This window comes from Pelobates fuscus, chromosome 2, assembly GCF_036172605.1.
Source record: "Pelobates fuscus isolate aPelFus1 chromosome 2, aPelFus1.pri, whole genome shotgun sequence".
Taxonomy (NCBI): domain Eukaryota; kingdom Metazoa; phylum Chordata; class Amphibia; order Anura; family Pelobatidae; genus Pelobates; species Pelobates fuscus.
In genome coordinates, this window is record NC_086318.1 from 136,501,491 (window position 1) to 136,525,327 (window position 23,837).

Here is a 23,837-nt window from a genome sequence, read left to right on the forward strand (position 1 = left end):
GGTAATTTCACCCCCCTCAAAGTCTGAACTCAAAGTCAAAGTAGGGAATTATAAAACATAATGTTATCTTTTTTGGCAAACACATGCATTTGAAGTGCTAATTTGTAATCTTTGTTATTCAACCACACAAATATGTTTCTATTCTACATCTCTCCGGAAACACCATCACGTTTCCACCAGGTTTAACTGTAACCTTTGACACATAAGGCATTGAACTCTTTTTTGTATTTAATATATGTATAGAGTCCCACAAGGGGAAACTAACATCAGGAGAGCTCCACTGTATACAAAATGAGGAAGGGGGGCCCTACCTTTAATCAATCTAAGGATAAAAAGGGATATGCAAACAAAAAGTATAACTTGAAAAAAAAAAAAAGATCTACTAAACGTTGCCCAGGGGATCAATTGTATGGAGCACTAGCTAGCATCTAAGTTCCAGTTCCCCTAGTGTACGACTGATGGGAAGGTAGTGTAAATGAGGTTAGGGAGAGAGAAAAGGCACAGGGTCCCCAGAGAACAAGGGACCAGGTAATCTGGTCCAAACGCAGATGAAAAGCCTCACACATTAGTTGAAGTCAGACCAAAATCAAATAATCAATCTCTTAGTAGAAATAAAATGAAAATAAATTACACATGAGTAAAACAATTCTAAGCAGTCAAAGTGGGTGTAAATGGCACTGGCAGCAGCATCTAGGCAAGAGGAACTTTTTTCATTTTTAAGTCACTGGATGATGAGGAGTCCAACTGTTCCTGTCCAACCTATCTCTGTTGACTACTGGCACTATCCTCATTATCCCTCCTGCTCTGCCTAATGGTGGTGATAGTAGTAGTAGTGGAGGAGAAAGCACTGGGGGTAAATTGGGACAACTGGGCAGAATAAGATACAGAACCAGTCAACCTGCTGTATGTTCTAGTACTTTCTTGTTATGCTAATTTCCTCAGTAATACAGACTTGTGGTGTCTTTTCAGATGCTGATTCATACCAGCATCAGATGACCCTTCACCCAGTGATTGAACTACCGCCAATGCAGTGGGTGCAGCCACATCAGGTCCAGCACGCTGGGTGGGCCCATCAGGTGGCCCATGCACTTGGGGGTAACCAATGGGCATCACTAAACAGGGGTATGGTCAGTTGTCAAGGCCCTTTAACAACACACCCAGGCCTCTGCAAAATTGGCATCAGTGGGAGGTCGTGAGAGCCTGTCACTTTCTCCCATCTACAGAGGGAGCCGCACAGAAGGGAAACAAGAGACAGAGATGAAGGTGGAGAACAAGGAGAGAGCCTGCTCCTTTCACACACTCCCTTCAGCCAGCAGCAGGAGCCCAGGCAAGCTCTCCTGTACATAAACGTTTTGTTAAAAGGAGGGTGACTAAAAATATTAATACTATGACATTTATGTGTGTATGTATGTGTCAGTGTGTGTGTCAGTGTGTTTGTGTGTATATCTGTGTGTATGCATATATGTATGTGGCTGTGTATGTGCCCACATCCCTGCAATCAAACACCAACACTAAATGCAAACACACCCCTGCAATCAAACACAAACATTACTTACAAACACATCTCTGTTGGAGCTCGTTTACTGAGTGTGGCGGAACCACTGCCTGTCCGTGAATTGCCTTTCTTTATATTATGTGTGTCCTGACCATTCTTTCTTTTACTGTGCCCGCTCCCCTTTCGGGAGGTCTTCCACGAAAGGAATCCATTCACCTCTCGAACAAGGATCACCCTGATATCTCATTGAAAATGTTATGTTCGAACGTTTACACCTCACTACATAGGTGTCAAACCGTAAACTGCAAAGGGAAACATTTAATCAGTGCTTCCTTGGGTGGCCACCATTCGTACAGACGAACACCACCAGGGGGAGCATTCGTGGATTGTTTCCCGACTCATTTGTCTCCCAAACAAGGACCTCCCCAGTGCCTCATTAGAACGTTCACACCAATTCATCAGAATGTTCGCATTCGTAACGTTCCCTGAGTTTGGTGGGGACACTCATGGGACACTGGCTAAGTTGATGGGCTTGTTGGTGTCTGTGGGGTCAAAGAGACCAGCTCTTTTCGCGTGGGCGGGCTTTTCTGTGCCTGGGAGACAAAGGGACGGTCCCTTTCACCCGCTCCTGGACTCCCAGGCACAGAGGCTCCTGGGAAGAGGACCACCTGGCGGCTAGTGTGGGAAACCCTGTGTTCACAGTGGTGGGCTTTGGGGACAAAGGGAACAAAGTCCCTTCCCATGCTAGGGTCCCACAGAGGGGGAGGATCTTGGGATGTAACCTTGACTCTTTGTGTGGGAAACCCCTTGCATGGGGTTATGCATAAAAGCTGTGTGTGGCCAATAAAGTGTTGTTGTACGTCCAGGACTGTGTGTGTCGTCCAGTTACTGGGGGGAAATGGGTCTAATTTTTTTTTTTTTTTCATTCTTTATTTTTGCAGTGCAAGTAAAGAATACAGGCTGATCTGCAATGCCCCAACAGCATGACCAGGCAATATGTGTTACATGACGATACAGTGAAATGGCATTTTTACAATTCTGCACAATGTTTTGATAGGTACTACTCATGTAAGATAAACTTGTCTAATTCTCTGTATATACTCTGCAGGGAAGATAGGCAAGACACGGATGGAACTGCTTAAGTACTAAATGTTAGGTAACATGCTAGGCAAGACACGGTTGGAACTGTTTAAGTAATAAATGTGAGGTTAAATGCTAGGCAAATCATGGTTGGAACTGTTTAAGTAATAAATGTTAGGTTACATGCAAGGCAAACAAATTTTATAGTCAAGACCACTGCTGTGAAAATACATATATCTGTGTGGGACCTAGCGGGAGAAATGGTTAGGCAAAAACAAAAATGGCTGCAGATAATGTCAGAGAAGTTTGGATCAGAGGCTGTAATCGGTATCCCAAACGCTGCAGACTCTTGCATAGCCCTTGTTGTGTGTGCCTCTGTGGTGACATAAAGTGTATTAAGGGAGTCACTGGAGACTTATAGTCTGTTAACAGATGATACAGCAGGTCTGAGTAGGTAAAATAATATAGGCCCAGAGGTCTTTGCAGGTATTTCAGGGATTCATCTGCGTTGCATTAGAGCTTCCCCTTTCATGTTTGTGAGGCCCTTCGATGCTTGGCAAGCTTAGTGGCTGTTTAATCCAGTGACTCTCACATTGCTGAGCTCTCCCCAGTGGGGGTTAACAGTGGACTCTCCACTGGACTTGCTTTGCGGTTTTACTTTTCGGTGAGTGGCGTGATTTCTCCCCCCTGGAGCTTCATGAGGGAAGGAACCGTTGGAAGGTAGGCCTTGGGAATTCCACGCCACCCAGTCTCCACACATCCTGAGCTCTCCGCAGTTAAACCCCTACGGTCAACAGGGGGGAAACGGGGCTGGCAGGTGCCTCTGGAAGTCGGCATGTGGCAACCGGGAAGGGAGGTAGCCGTCCACCCCGCTCCCCTCTCGAGTAGGCCGCAGCCCCCGAAGCTTTGTGCTCCCCACTGGGGACCCAAGACTCACGCTCTCAGGGTCTGCCACCTCGTCCACCACCGTGTAGATGTCTCGTGGGCTCGTTTCAAGTACCAGAGCTGCAGTTTTTACCCAGAAGGCCAGATTTCTTCGGAGCCTCTCCTGCATGCGACCGGTCAGCATGGCGGTCCGGCCCCACCCTGGAAATGGGTCTCTTTGTACTTTAAATGGTTCCTGACCTGAAGAAAGGGAATTAGCGGAGGTAACCAGTTGGGTTACCCGTGGTCCACTACACTGAGTACCTCCACCAGGTCAGCTTCCTGTCTAGTACAAAGGAGTCTGAAGCGCTTCAAATTCAGTCTTGATTGGGGTCTCTGAGGACCTCTTCCTTAGGACCAGACTGCAGTGAATATAGCTTGGGAGACCCCCTCTCCTGTAGATTAGTGATTATAGCTTTACTATAGTTTTTTTCCACACACATTTGGCAAGTCTAAATGTAGGAGGTAGAATGATCTTTATTGTACAGAATATGGCTATTTATTCAGAACACTGTTGATTCTCCCTGCAAGGGGTCCTCCATACAAAGCAATGCCCAACACATCCCTCTAAAAGATTAGCCAGATCACGGCACAGTTTCAACCCATGGAAATGTTTCAGAGTGTTTCAGTGTATCTCCCAGGCAGGCGCTCAATATTTAAAACGCATTTAGGAGATCCCCAGAGATCCACAAGCCCAGCTGGGAAGCATGGCATACTCCTTCTCACAATAACAAAAGCCCATTTTGGCTCTTGGAGTTAGGCCTATAGTCTGCGAGCAGGAGGCTGACCTGGGAGCTCAAACTGCCACTGGGGAGTGAGGCAATCTGCCTCCTCTCCCTGGGAGGCAAACTGCTGCTAGTGAGAGAGGCTGGCTATCTTTGCCTCCTTGCCCTGGCGATTCTCCTGCCAATGTGAATGGAGACCAACTACATCCTCTCCCCGTAGTCCAATCTGCCACTGGGGAGGCCAACTACTTCTACCTCCTTTCACTATATGAGAGAATATGTATACCCAGTTGTTGTCTGATGTTCGTTATGATCGACAATTTGTGAAGATATTAAGGATCACTTAGTAAGGCATCCATGTATATTTCTCAAGAACTTTTGATGTCTGATGACTTTTTCTATTTAGGATTTTTTTTTATTTATTTTTTTTGCCGCTTAGCTCAAACAAGTTTTTTTTTTCTCACCCACACCATTTAGATAAAGGACAGAGGTATATTAGAAGAATAGAAGCTCTCTCGGCTGACGCAGGCTGGCAACTGCAACATCCCTTGTTAGAAGTTAGTGAAAAGGTCAATTAATGAAAACGTCCACAACCAAAATGTGTAACATTTTTAAATAATTAGAAATATATGTTCCTTTAAGGATACTACACTTACACATCCTAACTTATTCTAGGATGGCTGATGCATATATTTGCTGTTAAGGCCGGCTGAACACAATGGTTAATGTAGTTTCCTACTTTTTATTTTCTACTGTTCTAAAGGGATAAAAAATAGGGCACCAATTTATATTCCATTAATAAAGAGTGCAATTTCTATGTTTAAACATGACACCATACAATGCAATTGTGAATCTCTTCCTTTAGTGATTTTTATCCCCAAAAGTTCTGGGGTTATTTGCAACTGACTCAAGCTGGTTAACTTTTGATTGATCATTAGCTTGTGGTAACATAACATGTAATATTTGCCTTGCATGTGGTAAACCTTGAATTATTTGCACTATGCTTCCATTGTTTGAGTTGGCATGTTGTAAAAAAAAATCTATCCAAGAAAATTAACAGAGAAGTTACTTCAAAGAATGTAAAGTCCCAGACTGAAATAGCATAAGTGCTAGCTGAGTAAACCCCAAGAACCAGCGTGATTCAAAGTCCCAGACAAATGTCTTCAGAAGTTTGCCATCAGTTAATTAGCTGGAGAGTCAGAGGAATGATATGACCATTTTATCAAGGAATATTTAGTAATTTGTTACATTTTTATGTTTCAGTTAGTATCAAAATAATGTAGTTATTGTATTACAAAGTTCTTTGCCTTTTATATGTTTTGATTGCACTGGAATTTTAGTGACATTATATCGCAAAATACAGGCAATTTTTGTCATAAAGATTCTATTAGATATGACAAGGTATTGGGATGAAGGGGATACAAAGCATCCATTATGTCACGGAGCATTTTAAACATCAGAATGTGAAGCAACATCTCCAAACCTCCTCTCGATTACTTGTGGAGATAAAGTGAATTTCCAATGTTGATTCTGTTTACAGGAAAACCACTTTTCCAAAATGTGTTAGAGGCAATTTAATGTGGGAATGGTGTTTATACTTATTAAAGTGAATTACTAGTATCTTTTGTTTCTGTCCCCAAGTTTATATTATACATAAACAACAATCAGTGAAAAGAAACCATAGTCACACAGACAACTTCATCTCAATATAAAGTGATATTGGTGCAGTGGGGGGGACACAGGGGCTGTAGAGGGGGAGGGGGGACACAGGGGCTGTAGAGGGGGGACACAGGGGCTGTAGAGGGGGGACACAGGGGCTGTAAAGGGGGGGACACGGAGACTGTAGGGGGGACATGGGCTGTAGAGGGGGACACAGGGTCTGGTAAAGTCAATATATAGAAATTACTATAGAGAGCATAACTACATATGCAATTAGTATAATAGGACCCCCGCCTTGGACAATTTGCCATACAAATAGTATTTACTTGTGCAGGTAAGATGGCTGATATATAGAAGGAATGTCTACATTCATGTTACAGTTTCCTCATTTGTAGCTAGAGATAGTGTAGTGTATACTTGTGTTATAGGATTGTGTTAGCTTGAGTTGTCTTCACTTTAATACCAGGGGCTATAGATGGGGTGGGCAGGAGCTGTAGAGGAGGATACAGGGGCTGTGGCGGGGGCACTGGGGCTATAAAAGAAGTTGCCAGGGGCTGTAGAGGGGGGCATGGGCTGACAAAGAAAATGTAAGTATATCCTCCCACCCTTGAGGCTTACCTTGGGCCAGGGAGGTTTGGGCAGGAGCAGGAGCCTGCAGCCAGTACAGAGCTGCAAGGAAGTCAGCCGGCCCGACTTCCACTGCTCTTGAACTGATAGTGTAGATTTAGTCGCTGTTACTGAGACCTGGTATAATGAGAAAAATGACAGGGACATAGCAATACCAGGGTACTCTTTATATAGAAAAGACAGGGAAGGCAGGAAAGGGGGAGGGGTGGCCCTGTATGTGAAGCATAGCATAAAATCTAGCCTAATAAAAGTTAGTGATGCGAACATAGAGTCCGTTTGGGTTACGTTAGAATTTGGTAATCACACAGTAACTCGTGTAGGTGTGATTTATAGACCCCCAGGAAAAATTGAAGAGTTAGCTAATCTACTAGTTGAGGAAATAGCTAAAATGACAATGAAGGGGGAAGTTATCATCATGGGTGACTTTAATCTTCCTCATGTGAATTGGAAAACAAAAATAGCTGCTTGTGCCAGGAGCACACATATTCTAAACTCCCTACAAGTCGTTGAGGAGCCAACTCGTAAAGAGGCCATACTAGATTTAGGGTTAGCAAGTGGAGATTTGGTATCCGATATTACTGTAGGTGAAAGTTTAGGATCCAGTGATCATCAGTCAGTGTGGTTTAATATAAGAACAGTGACTGAATCACACCACACAAAAACAAAAGTTTTAGACTTTAGAAAAACAGACTTTTCTAAAATTAGAATATGTGTAAAGGAGTCATTATCAGACTGGAGCAATTTAAATGGAGTCCAAGAGAAATGGGATTATTTAAAAGTTGCACTACTGAAGGCAACAGAAAATTGCATTAGGCTTGTCAGTAAAAGGCAAAAATTCTAGAAACCACTGTGGTACTCCACAGATGTGGCCAAAATAGTAAAAAACAAAAAGTTAGCATTTAGTAATTATAAAAAAAACCAGAGTGAGGAAGACAGAATGATCTATAAGATTAGGCAGAAAGAGGCTAAGCAAGTTATAAGAGCTTCCAAATCACACACAGAAGAGAAAATAGTAAAAAAGGGGGACAAAACTTTTTTTTTTTAGATACATAAACGAGGAAAGAAAAGTAAAACAAGGATTAGTTAGATTAAAAACAAAAGAAGGAAGGTATGTAGAAGAGGATAAAGGTCTAGCTGACTGCCTCAATGAATATTTTTGTTCGGTATTTACAGATGAAAATGAAGGAAAGGGACCTCAGTTAAAAAAAAAGGATAAATGAGTAATTTATTACACGTGAGTTTACAGAGGAAGAGGTTGTATTTCAACTGTCAAAAGTAAAGACAAATAAGTCAATGGGACCTGATGGAATACACCCAACGCTATTAAAAGAGCTTAGTGGTGTACTAGCAAAACCATTTAAGTTTGGATTCCAATACCTCAGGGATCTGTACTTGGACCCATTCTCTTTAATATTTTTATTAGTGATATTGCAGAAGGTCTTGATGGTAAGGTATGTATTTTTGCTGATGATACTTAGATATGTAACAGGGTTGATGTTCCAGGAGGGATAAGCCAAATGGCTAATGATTTAGGTAAACTAGAAAAATGGTCAGAGTTGTGGCAACTGACATTTAATGTGGATAAGTGCAAGATAATGCATCTTGGACATAAAAACCCAAGGGCAGAGTAAAGAATATTTGATAGAGTCCTAACCTCAACATCTGAGGAAAGGGATTTAGGGGTGATTATTTCTGATGACTTAAAGGTAGGCAGACAATGTAATAGAGCAGCAGGAAATGCTAGCAGAATGCTTGGTTGTATAGGGAGAGGTATTAGCAGTAGAAAGAGGGAAGTGCTCATGCCATTGTACAGAACACTGGTGAGATCTCATTTGGAGTATTGTACGCAGTACTGGAGACCGTATCTTCAGAAGGATATTGATACCTTAGAGAGAGTTCAGAGAAGCACTACTAAGCTGATTCATGGATTGCAGGATAAAACTTACCAGGAAAGGTTAAAGGATCTTAACATGTATAGCTTGGAGGAAAGACGAGACAGGGGGGATATGATAGAAACATTCTATGTTTCTTCCAGACTCCCCAATTGAATAATGGGGAGTCTGGGAAAAGAGCAGTGGAAGTCACTCCCCCTCGTCCTAGCATCATCATGAGAGGCCGGCTGACTCCACTGGCTGCAGGGAGACAGGTAATCTGAAAAATCAGAGTGCTCAGCCAGAGGCAGGGGATTCGGATTTTTGCGCCCCCCTGCTCTGGCGCCCTAAGGCGGCCACCTGTGCCGCCTTATGGATGCGCCGGCCCTGGCTCCTACCCCAAACCCCCCCCCATCCTGACTAGGCACATGCTAGATACAGACTACTACATTCACACTGGTCTCCTTCATCCTAACAGTGGCTGCCTATTATTATTAATAGTATTATTTATAAAGCACCAACAAACTGCCGTATAATGGGTGGACTAAAAACAAGTCTTCACAACAAGATGAGTTAGACGCACAGGAACAGATGGTGTTGAAGGCCCCACTCAAACAAGCTTACATTCTAGATGGAGTGGGATAAAGTAACACAAGTTGTAGGGGTACGATATATTTTATAAACAAGAAAAGAAGGTTGCAAGAATAGTTTAAATTGAAGTCTTAGTTTTTCTGGATGACACAGTTCCTCCACATGACACCACGTGGCCTCATCCTCTACTCATCCTACTATCACACTCCCAACATTATCCCTCTATATCTAGATTCCTCTATATCCCTACCTCCCTACCCCCTAGTAAGACATGGACAGCCGTTGTGAGAGTGGATGTAAGAAGTGGTAGTCATTTCCTAATGTAAATGGAAACTCAAGACATTAAAACTTACTAAATGGACACTATAGTCAACAGAACAACTAAAACTTAATGTTCTGGTGAGTATAATCATACTCAAGGAATATCCATGTCATAGAAAAGGCAGTGTTTACATTGTCCCCTAAGGACACTTCCAAGTTGCCACTCCTCAGTTGGCCACTGGAGGTGCTTCCTGGGGCAGTGCTGCCATTCGGCGTCTCCACGCTCTGCATGGAGATGCTGAATTTTTCTCATAGAGATGCACTGATTCAATTCTGATGATGTCACCAAGGAGGCAGATCGGGATCGGGGCCAGCGTCAGTGGACCCGCGTGGCGCTGGAAATAAGGTGAGTTTTAACATTTTCTACGGGAGAGTAAGGGAGGCAAGCCAGCTAAATAGTGGATAAAACACTATAGGGTCGGGAATACATGTTTGTGTTCCAGAACCTATAGTGTTCCTTTAAATAAAGAGAGCAAATGTAACAAGGCACATTAAATAGTAAGCAATATTTTTTTTATTAGGAAAAAAGAAGCACCATTTGATTTATTGTTTGTACTGGACCAAATGTTGTCACAGCATGTTTTAGTAATTCATAAATCCACACGTGGCATTACAGTAAAGTTTAGCACCATTGGATATATAAGCAAACACCTGTCAAATACAATTTCTAATTTAACAGTGAAGTGTTCTAGATTCATTTCCTGAGCTCAAACAGGGTGATACATACAAATGAAAAGCAGACAATGAGGCCTTTATTGATTTAGAGTTTTTTAAAATTCTGTGTAATTTTTATTGAGAAGATTAGTTTTATGAATATGATTGAAAGAAGGCTCTTAATTTTTGTTATTTTCAAATACAGAGCTGTAATGAACTGCATGTTTAGAAGAATCGTGTTCAACCTTGGCCCTTCTACTGTTATTGGACTACCGAAGTTAGGTGGTAGAGAATTATGATATATGTGGTACAACATTTGGTCGCCAATTTGTGGTTCAAACATATTAAGCAGGAGGAGAGGTTTTGTTGATATTGCTGTTTGCACTCCACTGACAATTCCATCATTTCAGCATATCTGTCTGAAAATATGTATGCAAGCTTGATTGTACAACAATTTTTTTTGTGCCATTTTCTTACCTGTCAACATTTATTATTTAGGCTTTGTGTGGGAAAAAAAATCTTTTAAACTCCTAAATATATGAAACATGATAGACAAACATGCAACTAATTGTGTCCTACTTATTCACTGGTTTGCATTTAACTTTTTTCAAGCGGTAGGCGATTAAAAGAAAATTTTTCTCCCCGGACATAGTGGTCTTTGCAGTGTATTTGGGGGTACAGGCTCACCAGTCAGTGACCTTCTGACCACGGGCTTGCCAATAGCTTTGTGGTGATGCTCTGCAGAACTTGATTCAGATGAGTGTGGCCACAAACTTGAATGATAGAGGTTATGGTGATAATGCCCATGCACTTTCGGTTGCTGTGGTACCACAGGTACATCTTGTACTGTTGCTTGTTGATCTTGTGCAGGCTAAAAACACAAAATTGCAAACGATTAATATGACCATGCAAATTCAAACACATCAGTAACATTGATAGAGCTTGTAATTCATATTTAAGACAGCAGATGGTGGAATAATTCAGCTAAAATCTAAAGATCAAGGTTGGTCCAACAGACCTAAACAACACTTTGGGATGGTGGTGGCACATTGCTTTATGGTTCCATACACATGCCACTCCTTGTTCAATGCATACCCCATCCTGGAAGGTTGCCCTATGCTTTTTGATAGCTATAATTCATTGATGGGAATTGACAAGGCAGCTCTGGTTATATTGCTAAGGAAGACAGGAGGCAATTTGTTGGGATGAGCACTGGAATTTTTAGGTGCAAGACAAAATGTTAACTGCTGTCTGTCCAGCATTCAGAAACTGCAGTAAGAAGGAGAGAGTTACCGTCTGTCAGCTGCATATTAACAGTAAACCAGGCAGAGGGTGTTGGGATGTGAGGTGATATCCTGGCATCCAGTGCTCATTTTTTTTTTTTTTTTTTTTTTTTTTAATTCTTTATTTTTGTTCGTGCATAAGATTAACATGTGAATTTACACTGCCACAATAGCTGGTGCATTCAAGTTTGCAAACACGCATTATTACATGGCATTATTGACATTGCACTTTTTTTAGTAGTTATATAAACAGGATAAAACATTAATGATGTACATAGCTTAGAGAGATTGAGAAACATAACATATAAAAACAACGCTTTTGTTTCCACGCAGTAGGTTAATATGCTGTGTCAGATGCTAGGCTGAAACATGTAAAGTTGTTCTGATTGTAGATTAAGCAGACATGTTACACATTACGACAATACATATGAAGCGGTCACTGTGGATCACCTAAACTTGTGTGACTATATGAGAACGTTGAAACTTAGATTAAAGAAAACATCAAGTCGATTAAGACAATTAGCTAACAGGCTTATTCATGTGTGTGAGTAGCTTGGCAGGGTATGTTGCATTTATCTATGAGCACACAGTGAGACACCATTTCACCTAAGAGCTGTGTGTGTGTGCCGTGGTATTCCACATATGGGTGCTTTCTAAAGTAAAGTAGAGCAATATAGGTAGCATTATGCTGTATACTTTAGGACACGCTGAATGAGTTGTGGGTGTATACTTGCCAGTACTGTATATGCTGTACATATGTATCACATGAGAAAATAAAAGGTGGTGAGAGACAGGATAGCGTTCATTTTCCAGGTGGATTGAGTGCCATATCCCCTGTTTTACAGTGGGTAAGGTGGATGGCCATTAAGTCCATGCGGTGAGGACAGGTTAACCAATTCCCGACCGGAGGTGCACAGAGTCTTGTTTCCAAGCTGAGCATTGCAGGCTGTCCCGATTTATTGTGGGTCTGCAGGTAGGGACTGACGCTGGAGGGGCACTCCCTGGTACTGCTGTTGAGGTGAGCTCTCTGGCTTGTACTTGGTGCTGTTGTGGCTTCACTGCAGGACGTGCGTGTAAAGTCTCAGCTGTAAGTGCGCTGTACTTGGCGGTAAAGTTAACTGTCGCTGGTGGGGGTACATGCTGTAAAGTCTCCCTCTCCTCTAGCACCTCTGCCTTGTTCGTTGGAGACAAGCCCTCACTGTGAGGCTGGTGGGAGGTCAGGTTAGTGTGCCTCTGCTCGATTACTTGCCTTCTCCTATTGCCATCTGACCGGTCCTCGGTCTCCTGCTGCTGGCGAGTGTCTCGCTGCTGCCACCCTTTTACTTGGGATGTCTGTGCCTGCACCCGTGCGGTCTCGTTTGGGTGTGTATGTGGCTTGATGGCAGGTACTGCCCTAGTGCTCTCCGGGAACATAAGGGCTTCCAGCTTGTCCCAGAAAGCCTGGAAGGCCCTGTCCAGCCGGTGCCCTATGTCTTGCTGCTCGCTGTGAGTACAGGGGGAGCATGCGGTCTCCGCCATTTTAGGTGTAGTGCCATCGCTTGTTGTAGGACCCTGTGTCTCCTCAGCTTTCTCGCCGGGTCGTGCCAGGGTCTCTCGAGGGTAGACCGGGATAACCCCCACCGGTCCAGAGGGGGGGGAACGAGGGTCTGGTCTCCGCTTGCCAGCTGTGGGGGTCAGCGGGGGAGCGGCCGTCTCCCTTGCGCCGACCACGCGTGTAGGCCTCATAGGTAGGGCAGGTGGTGTATACCAGTTCTGTCGTTTGGGTGGCATAGTTGTGTGCCCCTTGATGTCACCTGCCGGTTGGTAGCCTTTTTGGGCCGATTAGGTCCCGTTTAGGTGGTTTAATTCAGCTTAATTGTTGCTGCAGGGCAGGAGCTAACCAGGTCTGCGTCCTCTCCCTGCAGCGGTCAGGCCCCGCCCCCCCCATCCAGTGCTCATTTAATGGGCACCATGTAAATGAGGGCAAGAAGGAATGTTGCCCAGTGAACAGATACTGCTTCTCTAACATTCAAAATCATGAAGATCAGCCATAGCCCTCTTCCTTCTCGATGAAACAAGGGTAAGCAGCAGGAGAGAGTGAAGGCACACGTAATACAAATACAATTACAAAATATGGCTGTGAGTGTTTGGCTATATATGTGAGTGTGTGTCTATATATATGTGTGTTACTGTGATTCAGAGTATGAATGCTAGCTTGTGTCTCTGTATATGTGAGAGTATTGGTAAGTTTTGTGGTAAGTGTAGGTGTACCTTCAGAAGGTGGGGTTTGGTAAGTGATGCTTGAGGCACACCTTTTGCCCTTGATCCCAAGCATCAATGTCTTGGGCCAGCCTTATGGATGTATATGTTACATGTGTTATGTTATTTAAACAGCTCCAACATTGCATTTATGGTAGGTAAAGTCAATATATAGAAATTACTATAGAGAGCATAACTACATATGCAATTAGTATAATAGGACCCCCGCTCTGGACAATTTGCCATACAAATAGTATTTACTTGTGCAGGTAAGATGGCTGATATATAGAAGGAATGTCTACATTCATGTTACAGTTTCCTCATTTGTAGCTAGAGATAGTGTAGTGTATACTTGTGTTATAGGATTGTGTTAGCTTGAGTTGTCTTCACTTTAATACCTATGACATTTTGTTAGACAAAAAAATGCAAGTATTGAAGCTTTAATGATATGCACGTGAAGCCTCTTAAAATACATAAAAGGACATGCATCACTTTGTTGCAAGGTAAAGAGATTTTCCAGCTGCACATGTGTAAGTCTGTCAGGAATGCTTAATGCACTTTTCTAGTATTCCTAGGGATAGGGCAGTGATTGGTTAGCTCAGTGTCCCCCTCGAGTGGGTGTGGAAAGCATAAGAAAGAAAAAGAAGGTGAATACATTTATAGTATGAAGACACAATAACAATCATGTAAACATGTACTAGTACTGATGTGGAAGGCACACACAAATGCATATCCATAGACACACTACTACACAAACATGGAGAAATAAACATGCATATACATATCCATGGACACACACCCACACAATCAAGTGATAATTTTAATCTCTCTCCCTCTCCTTACTCACCTCAGAAAGACAGAATAGAAAAGCTCCATACAACTAAGCTATCCCTCGTGTCTAGAGTTATGGGAACAGGAAAGCTGTGCTCTGAGCAGTAGCACTGCCACTTCACAACCTGCACCATTGTCTATGGTTTCCAGACAGTCAGCAGTTACTACTCTATTCAGCGCCTGCAGACTTCAGTGGTGTGTGCTGATCATACCTGTGGTCCATAGATGTTGCACTGCACATTGACAGTCTCCTCCTGTAGAGCAGGATTTGGGACAACTGTACTAACGCACCCACCATATTGCTGTAACAAAATATACATAAATTAGAGATTCTTCCTCATATATGTTATTTGAAGCCAATTATAACTGCTTATACTTTGTATACTTTGTAGACATAAACTATCATTTATAGCATATATATTTAAATGAATATATATGGATAACATTTTGTTTTGCAGTGCAAGCAATATACTTTTTTCGGGTAATTGTTTTTAAAGGGGCACTTCAATCACCATTCCCATTTATGGTTCACTGTTCCTCGTTTTTGGAGGGTGTGGTTTTGTCTTGTATTTTTTTTTTTTTACCTTTTTCAAGTATCTGCATTTCAAAACAAAAGCCAGGGTTCATAATCATGCAACGTACCCCTATGCCTTGGAAGTATTTGAAAAGATAATAGAATTTTACCTTATTACATCACAAGATAAATATGAGGACTTTGACAACAAGTAATTAGCATAAAGAATAAAAAACAGACGAGATGAAGAGATTAAGAAAACCCTGCTCAGATCAGCTTTCAATCTATGAGGAAAGGGTAAAGATGCATGCAATAGGAAGGACAGCATGTCATAGCAGGTATGGGCAATGTTTGGCACTCCAGATGTTGTAGACTACATCCCCCATAATGCTCTTACACCCATAATACTGGCAAAGCATCATGGGAGGTGTAGTCTAAAACATCTGGAGTACCAAAGGTTGCTTGTCAAAGGGTGTAGTGGTTGATGGATAAGATGCCTGTGTCAAAATCCATTAGTCAAAGTGGTGTGTGAAAGAACCACACAGTGGCAAGAGAGAGAGTGTACTGGACTATGTAAGCAAGGAAACTGAGGAAGGCAAATATAATGAGAGAGGCATCTCACAGGACAAAAGTAGGCTATCCTAAAGAGATGTGTTTTCGTTGACATCTTAAATAAATGGAGGCTAAAGGAGAGTCTGATGGCATGAGGTAAGGATTTCCAGGGAAATGAGGCAGCCCATGAAAAAGTTGGCAGTGCAGGAATGAGCAGTACAAAGTCACTTGCAGAGAAGAGGGAATAAGAAGAGGTATATGTCACTGGAGTCTTACCACAACACACAGGGAAGTGGAAACCCACAAAAATTGGATCCGAAAGACATATTACCGAGCCTTAGACTGGCCAGACTTAACGTATTAATACAGCAAGAGACAGGGTTGAGATAAATCAAGGTCAGGATTACAGAAATCACAAAATCAATACAAAGCTTGGTCAGTATACCACAAAGTGACAATCTATACAGAATAGGGCAATGAAAGTAGGCTAAAACAAGCCTTAAATAGGCTCAAAAGGACCCATTGGTCCACATCATCACTGTGACCCCAAACACCATTGGGTCTTCTAGATGACGTGGTCCCTTTAAGGTCATGATGTCATGAAATAATATTTTATTTATAGGGGCTTCAGTTCATCCTACAAATCAGCAGAGGAAGCCATTCGTGGGACCGAAGGTAAGCAATATCTATTCAGGCCGGGCTGCCACGTGGAGCCTTCGGCCAGGCGGCCTAAAGGACGGAGTTGATATGGCAACGCGATGCGTTGTGCCCCCATGGGCCGAGTAAAAAGTCATTGTATTAAGGAGTGGAGCTCCTATCAAGAGCTTACATTGGCTTCCTGTACCATTTGGGTTCTGTGGCGAAAGGGACCTCGCCACTTGTTTTTGGAGGGGACTGATTGTCAGCCTCATGCCTTGGGACTATAGCCCCTGGGAGATTGGGCACTTTAAAAACAGCATTTAGGGCTTATGTACTTCTATTGGACTGTGTATGGCCCTTGTTAAACTTAAACCCCATGGCGATTTTATTATGTTTGTGGGATCTGAGCGCTGTTCGGATATATTGAGCGCTCAGATCCAAGCTATCTGGGGATAGGTTGAATGTGGGGGTTCTGTTCAGTATGATAGGAATTATGTATTTTTATGTGTTTTTACTGTTGTTGCAAATGGAGATATTTGCTGTATGCTGGAGATAATTGGCTTACCACACCCAAGCCATGCTTGCAGTTGGAAAAAGGGATTTCCAACTAACTTTTAAAAACAACTGGACCAATTTGTGTGATTTTGACATATGTTTGTATTTGGAGTATGCTGATTCCGAAAATGTAAGTGAATGTGAATGTGATGTATACATTTAAAGTTATGAATATTGTGTAAAATTGTGTATTTTCCTGCCTGTGATAATTACGTTAGCCCATTGTGTTCAGTAATTATATCATAGGCAGACGGGAGGATTTTGTGTGTTATTGCTGGGAGTGTCTGAGTGTATTGTACGTATTGATTGGTTGTTCTGCAAAACCCTGTGGGCAGTACTATGTGTGTAAAATGTGCATAAAAGCATAGTGTTGGATTAAAGCTTCAGTTCTACTTCACCCTTAATTTGGAGTTCCGTCTCTTATTGGGGGAATCTGCTACAAGGGATTGCTATGCTCTGCATATTCCCTTGCTATAATCACTCCTTAGCTCTTTCAAGAGCTTGTTCCTGCTTCGCTCTGAAAGAAGAGAGGTTTGGCCTGCGGTGGTTGTGGTGTCTGCTAGAGTGCTTGGAGCCCTCCGGAAGCGCCAGGAGCATCCTTCAACGGAGGTACCCAGTCGGGTTGCCAGGCGATCCGTTACAGGTTCCAATTCAAATTACTAGTGTTAACAATTTAAATTGCATCCCAAAGGGTACAGGAAGCCAATTTATCTATTGGCAAAGGTGGCAGCATTCATTTTAGTCTGAATAGTGTCAATGTGGGTACTTGAATGGTCGATGAGTAGTGAGTTGCAATAGTCAGAAAATGAAGAATGCATGAACAAGTGCCTCAGTTATATCTAAAGTTAAAAATGGTGAATGCAGGCAATGTTTTTAGGTAGAAGTTACAGGAGACAGACTGGATGTGAAAAAAAAGATAAGGCCTGAGTCAAGAGTAACTCCAAGGAACCAACCTTGAGGGGTTGGCATAAAAGGTGTTCTATTGACATACAGGGAGATAGAATGAGGTGGATTATTTAAGAGAAAAACACAAGGAGTTCATATTTGGAAATATTACGGTTTAGGAAATGGTAAGACATGCAGTTAAGTTGGAAAAGAAGCCGTTTGTGACATGTTGGAAAAAGTTTAAGGGAAGAGAAGTAAATCTGAGTATCATCAGTATAGCGATGGTATTGAAATCCAAAACAGTTTATAAGGTTACCAAGAGAAGCAGTGTAAATGGAGAATGCAAGAGGACAAAGAACAGAGCCTTGAGGAACGCCAACTGAGATGGTTGGTAAAAAGGAGGTGGCACCAGAAATAAAGATACTAAATGAGCATTCAGAAAAATAGGATGGACAGTACATTGTCACAGAGTATGGGTGTCTGCAGGGGGGAGGGGTAAGGGAGCCTATAGATCAGGGAAGTGAGGCATGGGGGGCAGCCTATAGATCAGGGAAGTGAGGCATGGGGGGCAGCCTATAGATCAGGAACGTGAGGCATGGGGGGGCAGCCTATAGATCAGGTATGTGAGGCATGGGGGGCAGCCTATAGATCAGGGAAGTGAGGCATGAGGGGCAGCCTTTAGATCAGGGAAGTGAGGCATGAGGGGCAGCCTTTAGATCAGGGAAGTGAGGCATGGGGGGCAGCCTTTAGATCAGGGAAGTGAGGCATGGGGGCAGTCTATAGATCAGAGAAGTGAGGCATGGTGGGAGATAGTCTATAGCTCAGGTAAGTGAGAGATGGGGGGATCCACCTACAGATCAGGTAAGTGAGGGATGGGGGAGACAGCCTATAGATCAGGTAAGTGAGGGATGGGGGGAAGGCAGCCTATAGATCAGGTAAGTGAGGGATGAGGGAGACAGCCTACAGGAAGGGTTAGCAAGGAGCTGGAAGATAAAGAAGCACAAAGGTAAAGTAGAAGGAGCAGAAAGGGTCAGCAAGGAGCTGGAAAGGGCAGCAAGGAGCAGAAAGGGTCTGCAAGGAGCATGAAGGGGCAGCAAGGAGCAGGAAGGGGCAGCAAGGAGCAGGAAGGGTCTGCAAGGAGAAGGAAGGGTCTGCAAAGAGCAGAAAGGGACAGAAGGAGCACAAAGGTAAAGGATCAGAAGGAGCACATAGGTAAAGTAGGAAAAGGAGCAGAAAAGTGTAGCAAGGGACAGCAAGGAGAACAAAGATAAAGTAGGAGAAGGAGCAGAAAGGGATCAGAAAGAGAAAGGAGCAGAAGGGTTCAAAATAAGCAGAAAGTAGCAGAAAGGTAAAGGAGCAGAATGAGCCAAGGAGGAGAGAAGACAGTGTCAGAAGAAAAAGAAGACTGTGTCAAATGAAGGAGAAGAAACGGAGATTGGAGCAGGAAGGAGAAGTGAACCCTCCACTTTATTCTGGACACCACATCATAAGGCTTTGGTACCTGGGCCTGGCAGGAAAACTTTGGACCTTCTGATCTCCCCAGGTAAAAAAAAAGTATCAGTGTAAATGTGTTCACTTTTATTTACTGAGTGTCAGGAAGCACAGAGTGCCGCTGGGTAGTTGTGTCGCTGATTGGCTAGAGCAGTCAGCTGGCATTCTAAGCCAATCAGTAGCTCCACATTCATAAAAAAAGTAAAATATTGTTATGAACCGGGAACTAGCGATTGGCTTAGAGCATCAGCCTGACCACTCTAGCCAATCTGCAGCACCCATGCCTGACGTCAATCTGCACTTCCTGACACTCTGTTTCAGAAGCCGAATACCACTGAGTGACCTGGAGATCTGGAGCTGGAGGAAGCCTTTGGAGTTAAACCAATTTAGAGCGGTTTAACCCCTTAATGGAAAGAGAGCACTCAGGGGCTTCCTGGCATCATAACATTTTCATTTAGATGAAGTTGTTATGGTGACCAGAATGTTCCTTTAATTTCCTTAAAGGAACACTATAGTGCCAGGAATACAAACATGTATTCCTGACACCATAGTTGTGAAAACACTATTCACCCTGGCTTTATGTGATAATGACTACGCCCCTTCCCTTTCATGACACTGTCAAAAAGGGACCAAGCATGGATTTAATTACAATTATGCCTCCCTCCCCCCTGTCCCCCCCCCCCCCCGAAAAATTCCTGCAGGCGCCCATGTCACAGAGTCCAAGGAATCGTGAAGGGTTTGAAAATATCTTGATATCTTTTAAAGCTAGCGCATGAGAAGAAAGAACACAATAAACTCCCCTAAATTGATGACAAGTACAAGGAATGTTAAAGGAATACTCTAAGTACCAAAACCTCGTCATCTCATTGAAGCTGTTCTTTCATTATAGGAGATTAAATGTTATTCTTGCATCCAAAATAATTAATCTAATCAGTAACATACAGTGTACCGTTAAATATAAAAAGGTACTTACAGCATCAGCTCCAGTTTTCGCCACACATGCACTCAGACCTGAATTTGCTTCTTCTATGGAACAGTTAGATGCTGCTACAACAAATTCAACACGCACACTGTTTGCAGCCTGTAAAATAAATAAAAACAAAACTGCTATAATAATACTGACAGAACGAAGTGTAATATCAGTCCATAAAATTAATGTATCTATGGGGACTAAGGAATGTAAGTTTAGTGTACATGACGTTGGAGGCGATATTATAAATCTAAGGAGAGCAAAAAAACAAGTTGCTAGAGAGTGCTCAGAAAGTGGACAACAGCTCAATTAGCCTGCCCTTCGGTGGGTCCCTGCTCAGTTCTCAAGCTGGATATTATAAATATGTTTTGTGGTTGTAGTGATTTCAATTACAGTGACACTCTACGCACTATAACCACTTCATGTTATTGTAAAAAGAAAATTAAACACCACAATCACTATCATTTTATGAAAATTACCAGTTTAAAAATTCTTCTCAAACCTAGATAAATAACATTACGTCCCGAGTGTACCTTAAATGTTTGGATAGAAACATCATTTTAAATTTTTTTTCGTGGCTGTTACCAGCACTTGGTATATTGAACAGGTATTTCCGTATAGTTGTATGTATGAGTTACATTGTATACATATTAGATAGGATGATGATGATTTGTGATAGTCTTATGAATTACGTGGGTGACCATGTCCCTGGGTGCTGCTTCATTTATTTATTTATTTTTTGTAACAAGAGTTACACGAGATGTGGAAAAAGATAGTACCAGAATAAACTTCCATCTTTCAGCGTGAAGCATGTAGTCGTCAATGGTCACTGATGACTTGTTATGGCTTGTTACGCTTGTTGACATTAGACATGAGTAAAATGTATATGAATACTTGCTTGAAGCCCTATCACTGCCACATTAACTTTTACTTGCCTTTAGGAATGATGATTCACAGGAATTTGGTTATTTTATTCCGACTGTAACTTTTGGTACTCTTTTCCCTTATAATTAAAGAACATTTAAAAATTTACCTGGAATTGCCCCCGACCAATTTCATGTAGGTGGTAGAACACAGTGTTATTTCCAGCATTGAAGTTTACAAGGGACACATCAACTGCATGGATAACGTTTGTGTCATTCAAAGGAGCCAGGTGACATAAAGGACAGACAGGAAATACATTTTCTGCTGAATCTAAAAAAATAAATAAAGATCTAGATGGAGATAATGTTGCTTGAGATGGTTTTGCAGCATCATTCTAAATTCTTAGGTGGTTCTAGGTAAAAATGAATCAGCAGATCTTGAGATAAATTAGCACAATTTATTAAATTTATGTTGAGTAGGTCATAGAGAATGAAACAGCTAGGAAATAGTTCAGCAGACAATGGGATAAAAATGATTGAAAGTTCTGTTTTATCTCTTAAAAGAGTTTGCAGTTATTGCTAGCAGATATACTAGACAAAGACATTGGTCAATCTTCTCCATTCTATCATGTCTTCATTTTTAGTACCACCAAGATACCACCAAGTGTCACCATTTTTAGTACCACCAAGTGTTACCAATGTCAATTTTTTAATAACAAGTACTCAGTTCTCTTTGCTTATCATAAACATCAGAAAATTCTAAGTGTTTGGTCACTGTGATATATGAAATCAAGTATATGTACAAAAGTACAAAATGTACAAAGCTGTAGTCTATTTATTGAACACTATTTAAGGAATAATGGATAATAAATGTAAAAAAATAGCATGTTTTAAAGATACTTGGCCATTATACAGACTCGCCATTTCCATGTGTTTGAGAGAATGATTTTGAAGTTACCATGATAAACACACGGCAATGGGAAAATGTAAATCAACATAATTGTCATCAAGCAAGACAGATATAAAGCAAAATTTCTTACATAGAACAAAGTTGTTGTTTTTTTCAATTGTAAGCTAAAATGATCCATGAAACATACTCTTTCTGTCAGCTAAATAGGGTCTTCTGTCTGCCAAATTAGATCTTTTATTTTCCTATATCTACTCTAGAGCTTTGATCTTGCATGAGGCATAGAAATCCATGTGCCAATGTTTGCAGATGACACAAAACTATTTAAATATAGTCTTAGCAGGTTATATCTTCTCTATCATAGGTGTTGCTGGGGAGTGGGAGCTTTTGGGGCTTTACCCAAAAAGCTTTACAGGTGGTGAAGGGGATCAAGAGCAATTATCTATATATAGGGCTGGACTGGGAATAAAAAGCAGCCCTGGAAAAAATTCTATACCAGCCCCATAATGCATTGAGCTAGCATAGTGTGCAGATATGGAAGCGGGGGGAAAAAACCTTAAAACTGAAAACTATCACTAAAACGTGACAGAAAGCACTCATGGGGCTTCAAAATAAACAAAAGAGTGGATTTATTGTAAGCAGCTGAGCATTTGCATATAATCAATATTTCAGTCCAACTACCTTGACATATAAAGGAAAGTTTGGTAATTGGGCTGAAATTGTGAAATTGTAATGAAAAGAGGAAGTTATCTTGTTTATTTTGAAGTAATAAGAGTGTTCTCTTCACTTTGGCTGACAACTGGATTATCTCAGTCAACGCCAATTCAATTCCCATAGGAAAGCATTGGGAGGCTATTGCGCTTGTGTGGCAAAATGCTGCGTTTCACCACACCAATCAGCATCTCCTCATAAAGATGCATTGCATCAATGCATCTCTACAGGGAGCATTCAGCACATCCATGTAGAGTGTGGAGAGGCTCAACATAGGTGCTGCACACTGTGCAGCACTGGACTAGGAAGCAGCTCTAGTGGCTGTCTGCGTAAATGTTACCTTTCTCTGAAAAGATAGCATTTATAGTGCTTAGCCTTCAGGGAAAGACTATAGATACCAGAACCACTACATTAAACTGTAGTAGTTCTGGTGACTATAGTGTCCCTTTAATACAAAGTCTTTCTCTCACCGGTCAACTCTGAGTTACAGGGAAAGCAGGAGACACAAGTCAAGATGCCTTTTTATGTGTCTTTCTCCCCCAAGCCCCTTTGTCTCTTTCTCCCCATCCCTAGCTCTTCTGTGAGTCTCTTTCCCAGGCCCCAAGCACCTCTGTGTCTCCCTTTCCTCACAGCTCTTCTGTGTGTCTCATTCTCCCTTCCCCAGCCCCTATGTGTGCCTCTTGTTCATCTTCCTCAGCTCCTCCATTTCCCAGACCCTCTTTCTCCCCACAACTCTCTGTGTATTTTTTTACTCCCCAACCTCTCCATGTGTCTTATTACCCCCTAGCCCTCGATGTGTCTCATTCCCCCACTCCCAGCCTTCCATGTGTCTCATTACCCCCACCCAACCCTTCATCTGTCTCATTCCACCCCCTCCAGTCTTCCATGTGTCTCATTCCATCCCTCTAGCCTTACATGTGTCTCATTGGCCCCCATCCCTCCATGTTTCTCAATCCATCCCCAACCATCAATGTTTCTTAATCCATCCCCCCAGACCTTCATGTGTCTCATTACCCCCCAGACCTCTGTGTGTCTTATTAGCTCCCACAGCCCCTCCATAAGTCCCTATAGCCCCCTCACAGCCCTCCAAGTGTGCCAATAGCCCCCTCCCAGACCTTAATGTGTCTCATTATCCCCCTCAGTCCCCCTCTCCATGTGTCTCATTAGCCCCCCCCAGCCCTCCATGTGTCTCATTGGCCCCGTGTGTCTCATTAATCCCCCGAGTCCTCCATGTGTCTTATTTGCTCCCCCAGCCCTCCATGTGTCTCATTTGCCCCCATTTGTCCCATTAGCCCCTTCCCAGCCCTGTATGTGTCTCATCACCCCTCCATGTGTCTTACTAGCCCCTCCATGTGCCCCATTAGACCCCCCATGTGTCCTATACCCCCTCCCAGCCCTCAATGTGTCCCTATACCCCATTCCAGCCCTCTATGTGTCTCATTAGCCCCCCA

At 42.5% G+C, this 23,837-nt stretch overlaps 1 protein-coding gene across 1 annotated transcript in view; it reads right to left on the minus strand.

Annotated features, from left to right (window-relative positions):
• Positions 1-9,789: 9,789 nt before the first annotated feature.
• AHSG (alpha 2-HS glycoprotein) overlaps positions 9,790-23,837 on the minus strand; it is a 31,256-nt gene continuing 17,208 nt past the window's right edge. The window contains exons 4-7 of the mRNA XM_063442737.1: positions 20,939-21,099; positions 19,909-20,016; positions 14,512-14,601; positions 9,790-10,818 (exon numbers count right to left, since the gene is read on the minus strand). Coding sequence (XP_063298807.1) covers positions 10,570-10,818; positions 14,512-14,601; positions 19,909-20,016; positions 20,939-21,099 — 608 coding nt within the window. The 3' untranslated portion in view covers positions 9,790-10,569. The remainder of the gene's footprint in view (positions 10,819-14,511; positions 14,602-19,908; positions 20,017-20,938; positions 21,100-23,837) is intronic.